The sequence below is a fragment of the Oncorhynchus keta genome, unplaced genomic scaffold (assembly GCF_023373465.1).
Source record: "Oncorhynchus keta strain PuntledgeMale-10-30-2019 unplaced genomic scaffold, Oket_V2 Un_scaffold_5175_pilon_pilon, whole genome shotgun sequence".
Classification (NCBI taxonomy): Eukaryota; Metazoa; Chordata; class Actinopteri; order Salmoniformes; family Salmonidae; genus Oncorhynchus; species Oncorhynchus keta.
Window position 1 is genome coordinate 299,662 of NW_026290955.1, and position 22,324 is coordinate 321,985.

The 22,324-nt window shown below is 43.9% G+C and overlaps 1 protein-coding gene across 1 annotated transcript in view; it reads right to left on the reverse strand.

The window, feature by feature from the left end:
• The window catches only part of idh3a (isocitrate dehydrogenase (NAD(+)) 3 catalytic subunit alpha), a 32,828-nt gene that overhangs the window by 4,810 nt on the left and 5,694 nt on the right, over nucleotides 1-22,324 (reverse strand). Inside the window, 2 exon segments of the mRNA XM_052516620.1 lie at nucleotides 1,669-1,802; nucleotides 7,241-7,428. Coding sequence (XP_052372580.1) covers nucleotides 1,669-1,802; nucleotides 7,241-7,428 — 322 coding nt within the window.

Here is a 22,324-nt window from a genome sequence, read left to right on the forward strand (position 1 = left end):
GCTTTGTGAACTACAGAGACTTACATGATGTTGGCTTAGTGAACTACAGAGACTTACATGATGTTGGCTTTGTGAACTACAGAGACTTACATGATGTTGGCTTAGTGAACTACAGAGACTTACATGATGTTGGCTTTGTGAACTACAGAGACTTACATGATGTTGGCTTAGTGAACTACAGAGACTTACATGATGTTGGCTTAGTGAACTACAGAGACTTACATGATGTTGGCTTAGTGAACTACAGAGACTTACATGATGTTGGCTTAGTGAACTACAGAGACTTACATGATGTTGGCTTAGTGAACTACAGAGACTTACATGATGTTGGCTTAGTGAACTACAGAGACTTACATGATGTTGGCTTAGTGAACTACAGAGAACTTACATGATGTTGGCTTTAGTGAACTACAGAGACTTACATGATGTTGGCTTAGTGAACAACAAGAGAACTTACGCCCATGACATTCCAACAAGAGAAGAGACTTACATGATGTTGGCTTAGTGAACTACAGAGACTTACATGATGTTGGCTTTGTGAACTACAGAGACTTACATGATGTTGGCTTTGTGAACTACAGAGACTTACATGATGTTGGCTTTGTGAACTACAGAGACTTACATGATGTTGGCTTAGTGAACTACAGAGACTTACATGATGTTGGCTTAGTGAACTACAGAGACTTACATGATGTTGGCTTAGTGAACTACAGAGACTTACATGATGTTGGCAGTGAACTACAGAGACTTACATGATGTTGGCTTTGTGAACTACAGAGACTTACATGATGTTGGCTTAGTGAACTACAGAGACTTACATGATGTTGGCTTAGTGAACTACAGAGACTTACATGATGTTGGCTTAGTGAACTACAGAGACTTAATGATGTTGGCATTAGTGAACTACAGAGACTTACATGATGTTGGCTTAGTGAACTACAGAGACTTACATGATGTTGGCAGTGAACTACAGAGACTTACATGATGTTGGCTTAGTGAACTACAGAGACTTACATGATGTTGGCTTAGTGAACTACAGAGACTTACAGAGAACCAGAGACTTACATGATGTTGGCTTAGTGAACTACAGAGACTTACATGATGTTGGCTTAGTGAACTACAGAGACTTACATGATGTTGGCTTAGTGAACTACAGAGACTTACATGATGTTGAGCATGATGTTTTGTGAACTACAGAGACTTACATGATGTTGGCTTTGTGAACTACAGAGACTTACATGATGTTGGCTTAGTGAACTACAGAGACTTACATGATGTTGGCTTTGTGAACTACAGAGACTTACATGATGTTGGCTTTGTGAACTACAGAGACTTACATGATGTTGGCTTTGTGAACTACAGAGACTTACATGATGTTGGCTTTGTGAACTACAGAGACTTACATGATGTTGGCTTTGTGAACTACAGAGACTTACATGATGTTGGCTTTGTGAACTACAGAGACTTACATGATGTTGGCTTAGTGAACTACAGAGACTTACATGATGTTGGCTTAGTGAACTACAGAGACTTACATGATGTTGGCTTAGTGAACTACAGAGACTTACATGATGTTGGCTTAGTGAACTACAGAGACTTACATGATGTTGGCTTTGTGAACTACAGAGACTTACATGATGTTGGCTTTAGTGAACTACAGAGACTTACATGATGTTGGCTTTGTGAACGGCGGTGACGCTGTTCCTTTGGTTGTTTCTTGCGTACTCAAAGGCGTACTCGGCGATACGTCGACTGGCGTCTTCCGTGATGAGTTTGATGCTCTGCACTACGCCGTCAACAATCTACAAGAGAAGAGGACAATCACCTTATAGACTAAATCAAACAAAAGACTTAAGTGAATAGATATTGTATTCTGTATGATTAATTATGTCCTACTTTAGGTCAAAATGTTTGAGGGACGGTAACAACTGGGAAAGACAACTGAGCCACTTTAAAAAAACAATTGAACTGGAACAATGAAGCTGGAAGACGTATGGAAAGGTATTCATGACATCACCGTGAGTGGAAGAACAAGAAGTACTCTCAGCCTGAGGTGACAACTACAAACAATAGAATTTCACTGTAAAGGAAGTGACATCAAGAAATTCCAGATGTGCCATCTTAATTTGACCAGTTTCCCCAGCAGGAAAGTAAATCCTGCAGCAACAGGAAATGATTATGTGGATTACTATTTTTTTTATTACATTTTTCTAAGGGTAGATATATTTTTTTATTTGGGAAAATCAAGTCTGAAATTGGAAATGTCAAACTTTGGAAGCCTTTTTAAACATTGGAATACACTACAAGTTAGCAGTACCTGCAAAACATTATGTGACAGAGTGATCAAATTAAGACAGCAGATATGTAGGAATAACATATAAAACCTTTTAGTTGAAAAAAAAAACTAGGTGAACAAAAGAAGGAGAACTGGAGAGAGAAGTTGATGAACATACACTACCCGTTCAAACGTTTGGGGTCTCTTAGAAATGTCCTTGTTTTCCATGAAAACATACACGATGGGGCGGCAGGTAGCCTAGTGGTTAGAGTGGAGGGGCGGCAGGTAGCCTAGTGGTTAGAGTGGAGGGGCGGCAGGTAGCCTAGTGGTTAGAGTGGAGGGGCGGCAGGTAGCCTAGTGGTTAGAGTGGAGGGGCGGCAGGTAGCCTAGTGGTTAGAGTGGAGGGGCGGCAGGTAGCCTAGTGGTTAGAGTGGAGGGGCGGCAGGTAGACTAGTGGTTAGAGTGGAGGGGCGGCAGGTAGCCTAGTGGTTAGAGTGGAGGGGCGGCAGGTAGCCTAGTGGTTAGAGTGGAGGGGCGGCAGGTAGCCTAGTGGTTAGAGTGGAGGGGCGGCAGGTAGCCTAGTGGTTAGAGTGGAGGGGCGGCAGGTAGCCTAGTGGTTAGAGTGGAGGGGTGGCAGGTAGCCTAGTGGTTAGAGTGGAGGGGAGGCAGGTAGACTAGTGGTTAGAGTGGAGGGGCGGCAGGTAGCCTAGTGGTTAGAGTGGAGGGGCGGCAGGTAGCCTAGTGGTTAGAGTGGAGGGGCGGCAGGTAGCCTAGTGGTTAGAGTGGAGGGGCGGCAGGTAGACTAGTGGTTAGAGTGGAGGGTAGAGGCAGGTAGCCTAGTGGTTAGAGTGGAGGGGCGGCAGGGTAGCCTAGTGGTTAGAGTGGAGGGGCGGCAGGTAGCCTAGTGGTTAGAGTGGAGGGGCGGCAGGTAGCCTAGTGGTTAGAGTGGAGGGGAGGCAGGTAGCCTAGTGGTTAGAGTGGAGGGGAGGCAGGTAGACTAGTGGTTAGAGCGTTGGACTAGTAACCGAAAGATTGCAAGATCGAATTCCCGAGCTGACAAGGTAAAAATCTGTCATTCTGCCCCTGAACAAGGCAGTTAACCCAGATTCCTAGGCCATTGAAAATAACTGTTTTTAACTGACTTGCCTAGTTAAATAAAAAGGTTCAATTAAAAAAAAAAAAAAATTCAAATTAAATGAGTTACAAAATGAAGTGAAAATATAGTCAAGTTATAATGATTTTTAATTGAAATAATAATTGTGTCCTTCAAACTTTGCTTTTGTCAAAGAATCCTGCATTTTCAGCCTTTGGCATTCTCGTTGTCAATCTGTTGAGGTAATCTGAAGAGATTTCACCCCATGCTTCCTGAAGCACCCCCAGACCATCACATTGCCTCCACCATGCTTCAAAGATGGCGTCAAGCACTCCTCCAGCATCTTTCCATTGTGAGCCGAACACCTCAAACTTAGATTTGTCTGTTCATAACACTTTGCCCCCCCAATCTTCCTCGGTCCAGTGTGTTCTTTTGCCCATCTTAATCTTATTTTTATTGGCCAGTCTGAGACGTGTTTTTTTTCTTTGCAACTCTGCCTAGAAGGCCAGCATCCCGGAGTAGCCTAGTGGTTGACATCGAGACTGGACAGAGGAACTCTGCCTAGAAGGCCAGCATCCCGGAGTTGCCTCTTCACTGTTGACATCCCGGAGTAGCCTCTTACTGTTGACATGGAGAGTGGAGAGGAACTAGTGGTTAGAAGTGGAGGGAGCATAGACCCGTGGTTGCCTCTTCACTGATTGCAAGACATCCCGAGTCAAGCCTCTTCACTGTTGAACAAGGAGTTAACTGGACAGAGGCCACTCTGCCTGTTTTTAAGACTTGCCAGTTAAATAAAAAGGTTCAATTTAAAAAATTCAAATTAAATGAGTTACAAAATGAAGTGAAAATATTGCCTCTTCACTGTTATAATGATTTTTGACATCGAGAATTGAAATAATAATTGCCTCTTCACTGTTCAAACTTTGCTTTTGTCAAAGAGCATCCTGCATGCCTCTTCACTGTTGACATCCCGGAGTTGCCTCTTCACTGTTGAATCTGACTGGACAGAGGAACTCTGCCTAGAAGACCAGCATCCCGGAGTTGCCTCTTCACCCCATGCCTCTTCACTTGACATCGAGACTGGACAGAGGAACTCTGCCAGAGGCCAGCATCCCATTGCCTCTTCACATGCTTGACATCGAGACTGGACAGAGGAACTCTGCCTAGAAGGCCAGCATCCCGGAGTTTCTTCACTGTTGTCGAGACTGGACAGAGGAACTCTGCCTAAAGGCCAGCATCCCGGAGTTGCCTCTTCACTGTTGACATAAGACTGGACAGAGGAACTCTGCCTAGAAGACCAGCATGAGTCGCCTCTTCACTGTTGAATCGAGACTGGACAGAGGAACTCTGCCTAGAAGACCAGCATCCCGGAGTGCCTCTTCACTTTGACATCGAGACTGGACAGAGGAACTCTGCCTAGAAGGCCAGCATCCCGGAGTTGCCTCTTCACTGTTGACATCGAGACTGGACAGAGGAACTCTGCCTAGAAGACCAGCATCCCGGAGTTGCCTCTTCACTGTTGACGTTGAGACTGGACAGAGGAACTCTGCCTAGAAGACCAGCATCCCGGAGTTGCCTCTTCACTGTTGACGTCGAGGCTGGACAGAGGAACTCTGCCTAGAAGACCAGCATCCCGGAGTTCACTGTTGACATCGAGGTGTTTTGCGGGGTACTATTTAATGAAGCTGCCTGTTGAGGACTTGTGAAGCGTCTCCATCTCAAACTAAACACGAATCTACTTGGCCTCTTGCTCAGTTGTGGAACGGGGCTTCCCACACCTCTTTCTATTCTGGTTAGAGCCAGTTTGCGCTGTTCTGTGAAGGGAGTAGTACACAGCGTTGAACGACATCTTCAGTTCCTTGGAAATTTCTCGCATGGAAAAGCCTTCATTTCTCAGAACAAGAAGAGACTGACGAGTTTGAGAATACAGTTTTGTTTCTGGCCATTTTGAGCCTGTAATCGAACCCCCAAATGCTGATGCTCCAGATACTCAACTAGTCTAAAGAAGGCCAGTTTTATTGCTTCTTTAAATCAGGACAACAGTTTCCAGATGTGCTAACATAAAAACAAAAAAGGTTTTCTAATCAATTAGCCTTTTAAAAGGATACACTTGGATTAGCTAACACAATGTGCCATTGGAACACAGGAGAGATGGTTGCTGATAATGGGCCTCTATACGCCTATGTAGATATTCAATTTAAAAAGAAAATCTGCCGTTTCCAGCTACAATAGTCATTTGCAACATTAACAATGTCTACACTGTATTTCTGATCAATTTGATGTTATTTTAATGGACCAATTTTTTGTTGCTTTTCTTTCAAAAAACAAGGTCATTTCTTAGTGACCCCAAACTTTTGAACGGGAGTGTACATTAGGGCACGCTAGGGTTAGAGACTGAGGTGGTGGTCTGGTTAGTGAAGCTGCTGTTCCTCTGGCTTACCTAAGGAACACCTGGAGAATAACCAATCACCTGTGAGGTGCCCTGTCCAACCCAGATAAAAACAGTTTCAATAACCCGAGGACACCGATTCCACACAACACCACAGTGAAAATACGGACCGCTCAGCTCGCAGCCTTGAAAACAGCTGCTTATCAAGAGCTGAAAACGACGGTCCAGAGTAGTCACATCACAGTCAACGTGACTTCTCAGGTCACTGTCAAACCAACAAACCATTTGCTCCGAAAACTACACCAGATGCCCTAATGAAGAACCCACTCCAGTGTTGAAACACTGGGTCATGTTCAGCAGGGCACAACGTAGCCATTAAAAAAGAATCACCTGAACATTCTTCTTGGGACATGTTCAGGTAGGGCCTCATGTTTCACCTCCATTTCATACCGAATGAACACATCCCTGCATGTTAATGTTGTAAGACCATTCCCCCCCCAGAGGGGTTGACTACAACGCAGGATCAAGGAGTTCGCTAGCTAACTTCACAATTATTTTTTATTTAGAAAGGTAAAGTTTGAAATGGACTAAATGATGATTCGACAACCAAAAACACACACGTTTAGCTTTCTTTAAACCCCCCCACAAAAAAAAATCCATTGTTATTTCTGGTTGTTTCTCAAAGTTAGCTGGCTAACTCATTGATTCTGTTTTGTAGCGGTCCCCTCTGGTCAGTAGGAGGGATCAGCCAATTAAAATTATTCTCCTGAACAACCATTCGAGGTAACTACTGCTCCCTGGTCTGTCTAGTCCTCTGTAGTCAGTGTTAGCTGTAGGCATTTTAACATACGAGGTAGCTACTGCTCCCTGGTCTATTCCTCTGTAGTCAGTGTTAGCTGTAGGCATTTTAACATACGAGGTAGCTACTGCTCCCTGGTCTATTCCTCTGTAGTCAGTGTTAGCTGTAGGCATTTTAACATACGAGGTAGCTACTGCTCCCTGGTCTATTCCTCTGTAGTCAGTGTTAGCTGTAGGCATTTTAACATACGAGGTAGCTACTGCTCCCTGGTCTATTCCTCTGTAGTCAGTGTTAGCTGTAGGCATTTTAACATACGAGGTAACTACTGCTCCCTGGTCTATTCCTCTGTAGTCAGTGTTAGCTGTAGGCATTTTAACATACGAGGTAGCTACTGCTCCCTGGTCTATTCCTCTGTAGTCAGTGTTAGCTGTAGGCATTTTAACATACGAGGTAACTACTGCTCCCTGGTCTATTCCTCTGTAGTCAGTGTTAGCTGTAGGCATTTTAACATACGAGGTAGCTACTGCTCCCTGGTCTATTCCTCTGTAGTCAGTGTTAGCTGCAGCCATTTTACAGATTCAGTTTGAAATCCACACATTTGAAAAAAAAGAAAACGGGTTTCACTCACAACTTTGTCCCATTTCTCTCCTACTGAACGTGACCGTGGTAACCATAGCGACTTACTATGTGCTCGATTCCGCTGTACTCTCCCTCGGTGTTCTCTCTGATGGTGACCAGGTCCACGTCGGTGTAGGGGGTCTTGTAGCCCTCGATGGACACGCAGGGCCGCACGTTGGCGTACAGGTCAAAGGTCTTCCTGAGGAGCAGGTTCATGGAGGGGTGGCCGGCTGCGATGGGGGTCTTCAGGGGGCCTACACACACAGAAGGGGGAGGTTAAAAGACCAAACGCAGACCTTTTTTAAAATCTCAATGTCAAATCATTTCTGGATAACAACGGAACACCTTATTGTGATCATTTAAAAGGTAACCAAAATATCTTCTTAGCAAAGAGCAATTTCTCAGGACAGTCTGTGATTGGTCGGAGTGGTGAGGGGAAAACTGAAAACTAGCTGTTATTGGCAGAGGTCACCAGGCAGACTAAACTCCACCCCATCATAACATCACCAGGCAGACTAAACTCCATCATAACATCACCAGGCAGACTAAACTCCATCCCATCATAACATCACCAGGCAGACTAAACTCCACCCCATCATAACATCACCAGGCAGACTAAACTCCATCCCATCATAACATCACCAGACAGACTAAACTCCATCCCATCATAACATCACCAGGCAGACTAAACTCCATCATAACATCACCAGACAGACTAAACTCCATCCCATCATAACATCACCAGGCAGACTAAACTCCATCCCATCATAACATCACCAGACAGACTAAACCCCATCCCATCATAACATCACCAGACAGGCTAAACTCCACCCCATCATAACATCACCAGACAGACTAAACTCCATCATAACATCACCAGACAGACTAAACTCCATCATAACATCACCAGGCAGACTAAACTCCATCCCATCATAACATCACCAGACAGACTAAACTCCACCCCATCATAACATCACCAGGCAGACTAAACTCCATCCCATCATAACATCACCAGGCAGACTAAACTCCACCCCATCATAACATCACCAGGCAGACTAAACTCCATCCCATCATAACATCACCAGGCAGACTAAACCCCACCCCATCATAACATCACCAGACAGACTAAACTCCACCCCATCATAACATCACCAGGCAGACTAAACTCCATCATAACATCACCAGACAGACTAAACTCCATCATAACATCACCAGGCAGACTAAACTCCATCCCATCATAACATCACCAGACAGACTAAACTCCATCCCATCATAACATCACCAGGCAGACTAAACTCCATCATAACATCACCAGACAGACTAAACTCCATCCCATCATAACATCACCAGGCAGACTAAACTCCACCCCATCATAACATCACCAGACAGACTAAACTCCATCCCATCATAACATCACCAGACAGACTAAACTTCATCCCATCATAACATCACCAGACAGACTAAACTCCACCCCATCATAACATCACCAGACAGACTAAACTCCACCCCATCATAACATCACCAGACAGACTAAACTCCATCCCATCATACCATCACCAGGCAGACTAAACTCCATCCCATCATAACATCACCAGACAGACTAAACTCCATCCCATCATAACATCACCAGGCAGACTAAACTCCATCCCATCATAACATCACCAGACAGACTAAACCCCATCCCATCATAACATCACCAGACAGACTAAACTCCATCCCATCATAACATCACCAGACAGACTAAACTCCATCATAACATCACCAGACAGACTAAACTCCATCATAACATCACCAGGCAGACTAAACTCCATCCCATCATAACATCACCAGACAGACTAAACTCCATCCCATCATAACATCACCAGGCAGACTAAACTCCATCCCATCATAACATCACCAGGCAGACTAAACTCCATCCCATCATAACATCACCAGGCAGACTAAACTCCATCCCATCATAACATCACCAGACAGACTAAACCCCATCCCATCATAACATCACCAGACAGACTAAACTCCATCCCATCATAACATCACCAGACAGACTAAACTCCATCATAACATCACCAGACAGACTAAACTCCATCCCATCATAACATCACCAGGCAGACTAAACTCCATCCCATCATAACATCACCAGACAGACTAAACTCCACCCCATCATAACATCACCAGGCAGACTAAACTCCATCATAACATCACCAGACAGACTAAACTCCATCCCATCATAACATCACCAGGCAGACTAAACTCCACCCCATCATAACATCACCAGACAGACTAAACTCCATCCCATCATAACATCACCAGACAGACTAAACTCCATCCCATCATAACATCACCAGACAGACTAAACTCCACCCCATCATAACATCACCAGACAGACTAAACTCCACCCCATCATAACATCACCAGGCAGACTAAACTCCATCCCATCATAACATCACCAGGCAGACTAAACTCCATCCCATCATAACATCACCAGGCAGACTAAACTCCATCCCATCATAACATCACCAGACAGACTAAACTCCATCCCATCATAACATCACCAGACAGACTAAACTCCATCCCATCATAACATCACCAGACAGACTAAACTCCATCCCATCATAACATCACCAGACAGACTAAACTCCATCATAACATCACCAGACAGACTAAACTCCATCATAACATCACCAGACAGACTAAACTCCATCCCATCATAACATCACCAGACAGACTAAACTCCATCATAACATCACCAGGCAGACTAAACTCCATCCCATCATAACATCACCAGACAGACTAAACTCCATCCCATCATAACATCACCAGACAGACTAAACTCCATCCCATCATAACATCACCAGACAGACTAAACTCCACCCCATCATAACATCACCAGACAGACTAAACTCCATCCCATCATAACATCACCAGGCAGACTAAACTCCATCATAACATCACCAGACAGACTAAACTCCATCCCATCATAACATCACCAGACAGACTAAACTCCATCATAACATCACCAGGCAGACTAAACTCCATCCCATCATAACATCACCAGGCAGACTAAACTCCATCATAACATCACCAGGCAGACTAAACTCCATCCCATCATAACATCACCAGACAGACTAAACTCCATCCCATCATAACATCACCAGGCAGACTAAACTCCATCCCATCATAACATCACCAGACAGACTAAACTCCATCCCATCATAACATCACCAGACAGACTAAACTCCATCCCATCATAACATCACCAGACAGACTAAACTCCACCCCATCATAACATCACCAGACAGACTAAACTCCATCCCATCATAACATCACCAGGCAGACTAAACTCCATCCCATCATAACATCACCAGACAGACTAAACTCCATCCCATCATAACATCACCAGACAGACTAAACTCCACCCCATCATAACATCACCAGACAGACTAAACTCCATCCCATCATAACATCACCAGGCAGACTAAACTCCATCATAACATCACCAGGCAGACTAAACTCCACCCCATCATAACATCACCAGACAGACTAAACTCCATCCCATCATAACATCACCAGGCAGACTAAACTCCATCATAACATCACCAGACAGACTAAACCCCATCCCATCATAACATCACCAGACAGACTAAACTCCATCATAACATCACCAGACAGACTAAACTCCATCATAACATCACCAGGCAGACTAAACTCCATCCCATCATAACATCACCAGACAGACTAAACTCCATCCCATCATAACATCACCAGACAGACTAAACCCCATCATAACATCACCAGACAGACTAAACTCCATCATAACATCACCAGGCAGACTAAACCCCATCCCATCATAACATCACCAGACAGACTAAACTCCACCCCATCATAACATCACCAGACAGACTAAACTCCATCCCATCATAACATCACCAGACAGACTAAACTCCATCCCATCATAACATCACCAGACAGACTAAACTCCATCCCATCATAACATCACCAGACAGACTAAACTCCATCATAACATCACCAGACAGACTAAACTCCATCCCATCATAACATCACCAGACAGACTAAACTCCACCCCATCATAACATCACCAGACAGACTAAACTCCATCCCAGCATAACCAGACAGACTAAACTCCATCCCATCATAACATCACCAGACAGACTAAACTCCATCATAACATCACCAGACAGACTAAACTCCATCATAACATCACCAGACAGACTAAACTCCATCCCATCATAACATCACCAGGCAGACTAAACTCCATCCCATCATAACATCACCAGACAGACTAAACTCCATCCCATCATAACATCACCAGACAGACTAAACTCCATCATAACATCACCAGACAGACTAAACTCCATCATAACATCACCAGGCAGACTAAACCCCATCATAACATCACCAGACAGACTAAACTCCACCCCACCATCACCAGGCAGACTAAACTCCATCCCATCATAACATCACCAGGCAGACTAAACTCCATCATAACATCACCAGACTAAACTCCATCCCATCATAACATCACCAGGCAGACTAAACTCCACCCCATCATAACATCACCAGGCAGACTAAACTCCACCCCACCATAACATCACCAGACAGACTAAACTCCATCCCATCATAACATCACCAGGCAGACTAAACTCCATCCCATCATAACATCACCAGACAGACTAAACTCCACCCCATCATACCATCACCAGACAGACTAAACTCCACCCCATCATAACATCACCAGACAGACTAAACTCCATCCCATCATAACATCACCAGACAGACTAAACTCCATCCCATCATAACATCACCAGACAGACTAAACTCCATCATAACATCACCATGCAGACTAAACTCCATCATAACATCACCAGACAGACTAAACTCCATCCCATCATAACATCACCAGGCAGACTAAACTCCATCCCATCATAACATCACCAGACAGACTAAACTCCATCCCATCATAACATCACCAGACAGACTAAACTCCATCATAACATCACCAGACAGACTAAACTCCATCCCATCATAACATCACCAGGCAGACTAAACTCCATCCCATCATAACATCACCAGACAGACTAAACTCCATCCCATCATAACATCACCAGACAGACTAAACTCCATCATAACATCACCAGGCAGACTAAACCCCATCATAACATCACCAGACAGACTAAACTCCACCCCATCATAACATCACCAGACAGACTAAACTCCATCCCATCATAACATCACCAGACAGACTAAACTCCACCCCACCATCACCCAGACTAAACTCCATCCCATCATAACATCACCAGGCAGACTAAACTCCACCCCATCATAACATCACCAGACAGACTAAACTCCATCCCATCATAACATCACCAGGCAGACTAAACTCCATCCCATCATAACATCACCAGACAGACTAAACTCCATCCCATCATAACATCACCAGACAGACTAAACTCCATCATAACATCACCAGGCAGACTAAACCCCATCATAACATCACCAGACAGACTAAACTCCATCCCACCATCACCCAGACTAAACTCCATCCCATCATAACATCACCAGACAGACTAAACTCCACCCCACCATCACCAGGCAGACTAAACTCCATCCCATCATAACATCACCAGACAGACTAAACTCCACCCCATCGTAACATCACCAGGCAGACTAAACTCCATCCCATCATAACATCACCAGACAGACTAAACCCCATCATAACATCACCAGACAGACTAAACTCCATCCCATCATAACATCACCAGACAGACTAAACTCCATCATAACATCACCAGACAGACTAAACTCCATCATAACATCACCAGACAGACTAAACCCCATCATAACATCACCAGACAGACTAAACCCCATCCCATCATCACCAGACAGACTAAACTCCATCCCATCATAACATCACCAGACAGACTAAACTCCATCCCATCATAACATCACCAGACAGACTAAACTCCATCCCATCATAACATCACCAGGCAGACTAAACTCCATCCCATCATAACATCACCAGACAGACTAAACTCCATCCCATCATAACATCACCAGACAGACTAAACTCCATCCCATCATAACATCACCAGACAGACTAAACCCCATCCCATCATAACCAGGCAGACTAAACTCCATCCCATCATAACATCACCAGACAGACTAAACTCCATCCCATCATAACATCACCAGACAGACTAAACTCCATCCCATCATAACATCACCAGACAGACTAAACCCATCCCATCATAACATCACCAGACAGACTAAACTCCATCCCATCATAACATCACCAGACAGACTAAACTCCATCCCATCATAACATCACCAGACAGACTAAACTCCATCCCATCATAACATCACCAGACAGACTAAACTCCATCCCATCATAACATCACCAGGCAGACTAAACTCCATCATAACATCACCAGGCAGACTAAACTCCACCCCATCATAACATCACCAGACAGACTAAACTCCATCCCATCATAACATCACCAGGCAGACTAAACTCCATCATAACATCACCAGACAGACTAAACTCCATCCCATCATAACATCACCAGACAGACTAAACTCCATCCCATCATAACATCACCAGGCAGACTAAACTCCATCCCATCATAACATCACCAGACAGACTAAACTCCATCCCATCATAACATCACCAGACAGACTAAACTCCACCCCATCATAACATCACCAGACAGACTAAACTCCATCCCATAACATCACCAGGCAGACTAAACTCCATCCCATCATAACATCACCAGACAGACTAAACTCCACCCCATCATAACATCACCAGACAGACTAAACTCCATCCCATCATAACATCACCAGACAGACTAAACTCCATCATAACATCACCAGACAGACTAAACTCCACCCCATCATAACATCACCAGACAGACTAAACTCCATCCCATCATAACATCACCAGACAGACTAAACTCCATCCCATCATAACATCACCAGACAGACTAAACTCCACCCCATCATAACATCACCAGGCAGACTAAACTCCATCATAACATCACCAGGCAGACTAAACTCCATCATAACATCACCAGGCAGACTAAACTCCACCCCATCATAACATCACCAGGCAGACTAAACTCCATCCCATCATAACATCACCAGGCAGACTAAACTCCACCCCATCATAACATCACCAGGCAGACTAAACTCCATCCCATCATAACATCACCAGACAGACTAAACTCCATCCCATCATAACATCACCAGACAGACTAAACTCCATCCCATCATAACATCACCAGACAGACTAAACTCCATCCCATCATAACATCACCAGACAGACTAAACTCCATCCCATCATAACATCACCAGACAGACTAAACTCCATCCCATCATAACATCACCAGACAGACTAAACTCCATCCCATCATAACATCACCAGACAGACTAAACTCCATCATAACATCACCAGACAGACTAAACTCCACCCCATCATAACATCACCAGACAGACTAAACTCCACCCCATCATAACATCACCAGACAGACTAAACTCCACCCCATCATAACATCACCAGGCAGACTAAACTCCACCCCATCATAACATCACCAGACAGACTAAACTCCATCCCATCATAACATCACCAGGCAGACTAAACTCCATCCCATCATAACATCACCAGACAGACTAAACTCCATCCCATCATAACATCACCAGGCAGACTAAACTCCATCCCATCATAACATCACCAGACAGACTAAACTCCATCCCATCATAACATCACCAGGCAGACTAAACTCCACCCCATCATAACATCACCAGGCAGACTAAACTCCATCATAACATCACCAGACAGACTAAACTCCATCCCATCATAACATCACCAGGCAGACTAAACTCCATCATAACATCACCAGGCAGACTAAACTCCATCATAACATCACCAGACAGACTAAACTCCATCCCATCATAACATCACCAGGCAGACTAAAATCCATCCCATCATAACATCACCAGACAGACTAAACTCCATCCCATCATAACATCACCAGACAGACTAAACTCCACCCCATCATACCATCACCAGACAGACTAAACTCCACCCCATCATAACATCACCAGACAGACTAAACTCCACCCCATCATAACATCACCAGACAGACTAACTCCATCCCATCATAACATCACCAGACAGACTAAACTCCATCCCATCATAACATCACCAGGCAGACTAAACTCCACCCCATCATAACATCACCAGACAGACTAAACTCCATCCCATCATAACATCACCAGGCAGACTAAACTCCATCATAACATCACCAGACAGACTAAACTCCATCATAACATCACCAGGCAGACTAAACCCCATCATAACATCACCAGACAGACTAAACTCCACCCCACCATCACCAGACTAAACTCCATCCCATCATAACATCACCAGACAGACTAAACTCCACCCATAACATCACCAGACTAAACTCCATCCCATCATAACATCACCAGGCAGACTAAACTCCACCCCATCATAACATCACCAGGCAGACTAAACTCCACCCCACCATAACATCACCAGACAGACTAAACTCCATCCCATCATAACATCACCAGACAGACTAAACTCCATCCCATCATAACATCACCAGACAGACTAAACTCCATCATAACATCACCAGACAGACTAAACTCCATCATAACATCACCAGGCAGACTAAACCCCATCATAACATCACCAGACAGACTAAACTCCACCCCACCATCACCAGACTAAACTCCATCCCATCATAACATCACCAGACAGACTAAACTCCACCATCACCAGACAGACTAAACCCTCCATCATAACATCACCAGACAGACTAAACTCCATCCCATCATAACATCACCAGGCAGACTAAACTCCATCCCATCATAACATCACCAGACAGACTAAACTCCATCCCATCATAACATCACCAGACAGACTAAACTCCATCCCATCATAACATCACCAGACAGACTAAACTCCATCCCATCATAACATCACCAGGCAGACTAAACTCCATCCCATCATAACATCACCAGGCAGACTAAACTCCATCATAACATCACCAGACAGACTAAACTCCATCCCATCATAACATCACCAGGCAGACTAAACTCCATCATAACATCACCAGGCAGACTAAACTCCACCCCATCATAACATCACCAGACAGACTAAACCCCATCCCATCATAACCAGGCAGACTAAACTCCATCCCATCATAACATCACCAGACAGACTAAACTCCATCCCATCATAACATCACCAGGCAGACTAAACTCCATCCCATCATAACATCACCAGGCAGACTAAAATCCATCCCATCATAACATCACCAGACAGACTAAACTCCATCCCATCATAACATCACCAGACAGACTAAACTCCACCCCATCATAACATCACCAGACAGACTAAACTCCATCCCATCATAACATCACCAGGCAGACTAAACTCCATCCCATCATAACATCACCAGACAGACTAAACTCCACCCCATCATAACATCACCAGACAGACTAAACTCCATCCCATCATAACATCACCAGACAGACTAAACTCCATCATAACATCACCAGACAGACTAAACTCCATCCATCATAACATCACCAGACAGACTAAACTCCATCCCATCATAACATCACCAGACAGACTAAACTCCATCCCATCATAACATCACCAGACAGACTAAACTCCACCCCATCATAACATCACCAGACAGACTAAACTCCATCATAACATCACCAGACAGACTAAACTCCATCATAACATCACCAGCCAGACTAAACCCCACCCCATCATAACATCACCAGACAGACTAAACTCCACCCCATCATAACATCACCAGGCAGACTAAACTCCACCCCATCATAACATCACCAGGCAGACTAAACTCCATCCCATCATAACATCACCAGACAGACTAAACATCCCATCATAACATCACCAGACAGACTAAACTCCATCCCATCATAACATCACCAGACAGACTAAACTCCATCCCATCATAACATCACCAGACAGACTAAACTCCATCCCATCATAACATCACCAGACAGACTAAACTCCATCCCATCATAACATCACCAGACAGACTAAACTCCATCCCATCATAACATCACCAGACAGACTAAACTCCATCATAACATCACCAGACAGACTAAACTCCACCCCATCATAACATCACCAGACAGACTAAACTCCATCATAACATCACCAGACAGACTAAACTCCATCATAACATCACCAGACAGACTAAACTCCATCATAACATCACCAGGCAGACTAAACTCCATCCCATCATAACATCACCAGACAGACTAAACTCCATCCCATCATAACATCACCAGGCAGACTAAACTCCATCATAACATCACCAGGCAGACTAAACTCCATCCCATCATAACATCACCAGACAGACTAAACTCCATCCCATCATAACATCACCAGGCAGACTAAACTCCACCCCATCATAACATCACCAGACAGACTAAACTCCATCCCATCATAACATCACCAGACAGACTAAACCCCATCCCATCATAACATCACCAGGCAGACTAAACTCCATCCCATCATAACATCACCAGACAGACTAAACTCCATCCCATCATAACATCACCAGGCAGACTAAACTCCATCCCATCATAACATCACCAGGCAGACTAAACTCCATCATAACATCACCAGGCAGACTAAACTCCATCCCATCATAACATCACCAGGCAGACTAAACTCCATCATAACATCACCAGGCAGACTAAACTCCATCATAACATCACCAGACAGACTAAACCACCCCATCATAACATCACCAGGCAGACTAAATCCATCCCATCATAACATCACCAGACAGACTAAACTCCATCCCATCATAACATCACCAGACAGACTAAACTCCATCATAACATCACCAGACAGACTAAACTCCATCCCATCATAACATCACCAGGCAGACTAAACTCCATCCCATCATAACATCACCAGGCAGACTAAACTCCATCCCATCATAACATCACCAGACAGACTAAACTCCACCCCATCATAACATCACCAGACAGACTAAACTCCATCCCATCATAACATCACCAGACAGACTAAACTCCATCCCATCATAACATCACCAGGCAGACTAAACTCCATCATAACATCACCAGACAGACTAAACTCCATCCCATCATAACATCACCAGGCAGACTAAACTCCATCATAACATCACCAGGCAGACTAAATCCATCATAACATCACCAGACAGACTAAACTCCACCCCATCATAACATCACCAGGCAGACTAAACTCCATCCCATCATAACATCACCAGACAGACTAAAATCCATCCCATCATAACATCACCAGACAGACTAAAATCCCATCATAACATCACCAGGCAGACTAAACTCCATCCCATCATAACATCACCAGACAGACTAAACTCCACCCCATCATAACATCACCAGACAGACTAAACTCCATCCCATCATAACATCACCAGACAGACTAAACTCCATCATAACATCACCAGACAGACTAAACTCCATCCCATCATAACATCACCAGACAGACTAAACTCCATCCCATCATAACATCACCAGACAGACTAAACTCCATCCCATCATAACATCACCAGACAGACTAAACTCCATCCCATCATAACATCACCAGACAGACTAAACTCCATCCCATCATAACATCACCAGGCAGACTAAACTCCATCCCATCATAACATCACCAGACAGACTAAACTCCATCCCATCATAACATCACCAGGCAGACTAAACTCCATCCCATCATAACATCACCAGACAGACTAAACTCCACCCCATCATAACATCACCAGGCAGACTAAACTCCATCCCATCATAACATCACCAGGCAGACTAAACTCCATCATAACATCACCAGACAGACTAAACTCCATCATAACATCACCAGACAGACTAAACTCCATCATAACATCACCAGACAGACTAAACTCCATCATAACATCACCAGGCAGACTAAACTCCACCCCATCATAACATCACCAGACAGACTAAACTCCATCATAACATCACCAGACAGACTAAACTCCATCATAACATCACCAGACAGACTAAACTCCATCCCATCATAACATCACCAGACAGACTAAACTCCATCCCATCATAACATCACCAGACAGACTAAACTCCATCCCATCATAACATCACCAGACAGACTAAACTCCATCATAACATCACCAGACAGAACATCATAACATCCAGACTAAACTCCATCATAACATCACCAGACAGACTAAACTCCATCATAACATCACCAGACAGACTAAACTCCATCCCATCATAACATCACCAGACAGACTAAACTCCATCATAACATCACCAGACAGACTAAACTCCATCATAACATCACCAGACAGACTAAACTCCATCATAACATCACCAGACAGACTAAACTCCATCCCATCATAACATCACCAGACAGACTAAACTCCATCATAACATCACCAGACAGACTAAACTCCATCATAACATCACCAGACAGACTAAACTCCATCATCATAACATCACCAGGCAGACTAAACTCCATCATAACATCACCAGACAGACTAAACTCCATCATAACATCACCAGGCAGACTAAACTCCATCATAACATCACCAGACAGACTAAACTCCATCATAACATCACCAGACAGACTAAACTCCATCATAACATCACCAGGCAGACTAAACTCCATCATAACATCACCAGACAGACTAAACTCCATCATAACATCACCAGGCAGACTAAACTCCATCATAACATCACCAGACAGACTAAACTCCATCATAACATCACCAGACAGACTAAACTCCATCATAACATCACCAGACAGACTAAACTCCATCATAACATCACCAGACAGACTAAACTCCATCATAACATCACCAGACAGACTAAACTCCATCATAACATCACCAGGCAGACTAAACTCCATCCCATCATAACATCACCAGGCAGACTAAACTCCATCCCATCATAACATCACCAGACAGACTAAACTCCATCATAACATCACCAGACAGACTAAACTCCATCATAACATCACCAGGCAGACTAAACTCCATCATAACATCACCAGACAGACTAAACTCCATCATAACATCACCAGGCAGACTAAACTCCATCATAACATCACCAGACAGACTAAACTCCATCCCATCATAACATCACCAGACAGACTAAACTCCATCATAACATCACCAGACAGACTAAACTCCATCCCATCATAACATCACCAGACAGACTAAACTCCATCATAACATCACCAGACAGACTAAACTCCATCATAACATCACCAGGCAGACTAAACTCCATCATAACATCACCAGGCAGACTAAACTCCATCATAACATCACCAGGCAGACTAAACTCCATCATAACATCACCAGGCAGACTAAACTCCATCCCATCATAACATCACCAGGCAGACTAAACTCCATCATAACATCACCAGACAGACTAAACTCCATCCCATCATAACATCACCAGCAGACTAAACTCCATCATAACATCACCAGGCAGACTAAACTCCATCCCATCATAACATCACCAGGCAGACTAAACTCCATCATAACATCACCAGGCAGACTAAATCCATCATAACATCACCAGGACAGACTAAACTCCATCATAACATCACCAGACAGACTAAACTCCCATCATAACATCACCAGGCAGACTAAACTCCATCATAACATCACCAGGCAGACTAAACTCCATCATAACATCACCAGACAGACTAAACCCCATCAAACATCACCAGACAGACTAAACTCCATCATAACATCACCAGACAGACTAAACTCCATCATAACATCACCAGACAGACTAAACTCCATCATAACATCACCAGACAGACTAAACCCCACCCCATCATAACATCACCAGACAGACTAAACTCCACCCCATCATAACATCACCAGGCAGACTAAACTCCACCCCAACATAACATCACCAGGCAGACTAAACTCCATCATAACATCACCAGACAGACTAAACTCCATCATAACATCACCAGACAGACTAAACTCCATCATAACATCACCAGACAGACTAAACTCCATCATAACATCACCAGACAGACTAAACTCCATCATAACATCACCAGACAGACTAAACTCCATCATAACATCACCAGACAGACTAAACTCCATCCCATCATAACATCACCAGACAGACTAAACTCCATCATAACATCACCAGACAGACTAAACTCCATCATAACATCACCAGGCAGACTAAACTCCCATCATAACATCACCAGACAGACTAAACTCCATCATAACATCACCAGGCAGACTAAACTCCATCATAACATCACCAGACAGACTAAACTCCATCCCATCATAACATCACCAGGCAGACTAAACTCCATCATAACATCACCAGACAGACTAAACTCCATCATAACATCACCAGACAGACTAAACTCCATCATAACATCACCAGGCAGACTAAACTCCATCATAACATCACCAGACAGACTAAACTCCATCATAACATCACCAGGCAGACTAAACTCCACCCCATCATAACATCACCAGACAGACTAAACTCCATCATAACATCACCAGGCAGACTAAACTCCATCATAACATCACCAGACAGACTAAACTCCATCCCATCATAACATCACCAGACAGACTAAACTCCATCATAACATCACCAGACAGACTAAACTCCATCATAACATCACCAGACAGACTAAACTCCATCATAACATCACCAGACAGACTAAACTCCATCCCATCATAACATCACCAGACAGACTAAACTCCATCATAACATCACCAGGCAGACTAAACTCCATCATAACATCACCAGACAGACTAAACTCCATCATAACATCACCAGACAGACTAAACTCCATCCCATCATAACATCACCAGACAGACTAAACTCCATCATAACATCACCAGACAGACTAAACTCCATCATAACATCACCAGACAGACTAAACTCCATCCCATCATAACATCACCAGACAGACTAAACTCCATCATAACATCACCAGACAGACTAAACTCCATCATAACATCACCAGACAGACTAAACTCCATCATAACATCACCAGACAGACTAAACTCCATCATAACATCA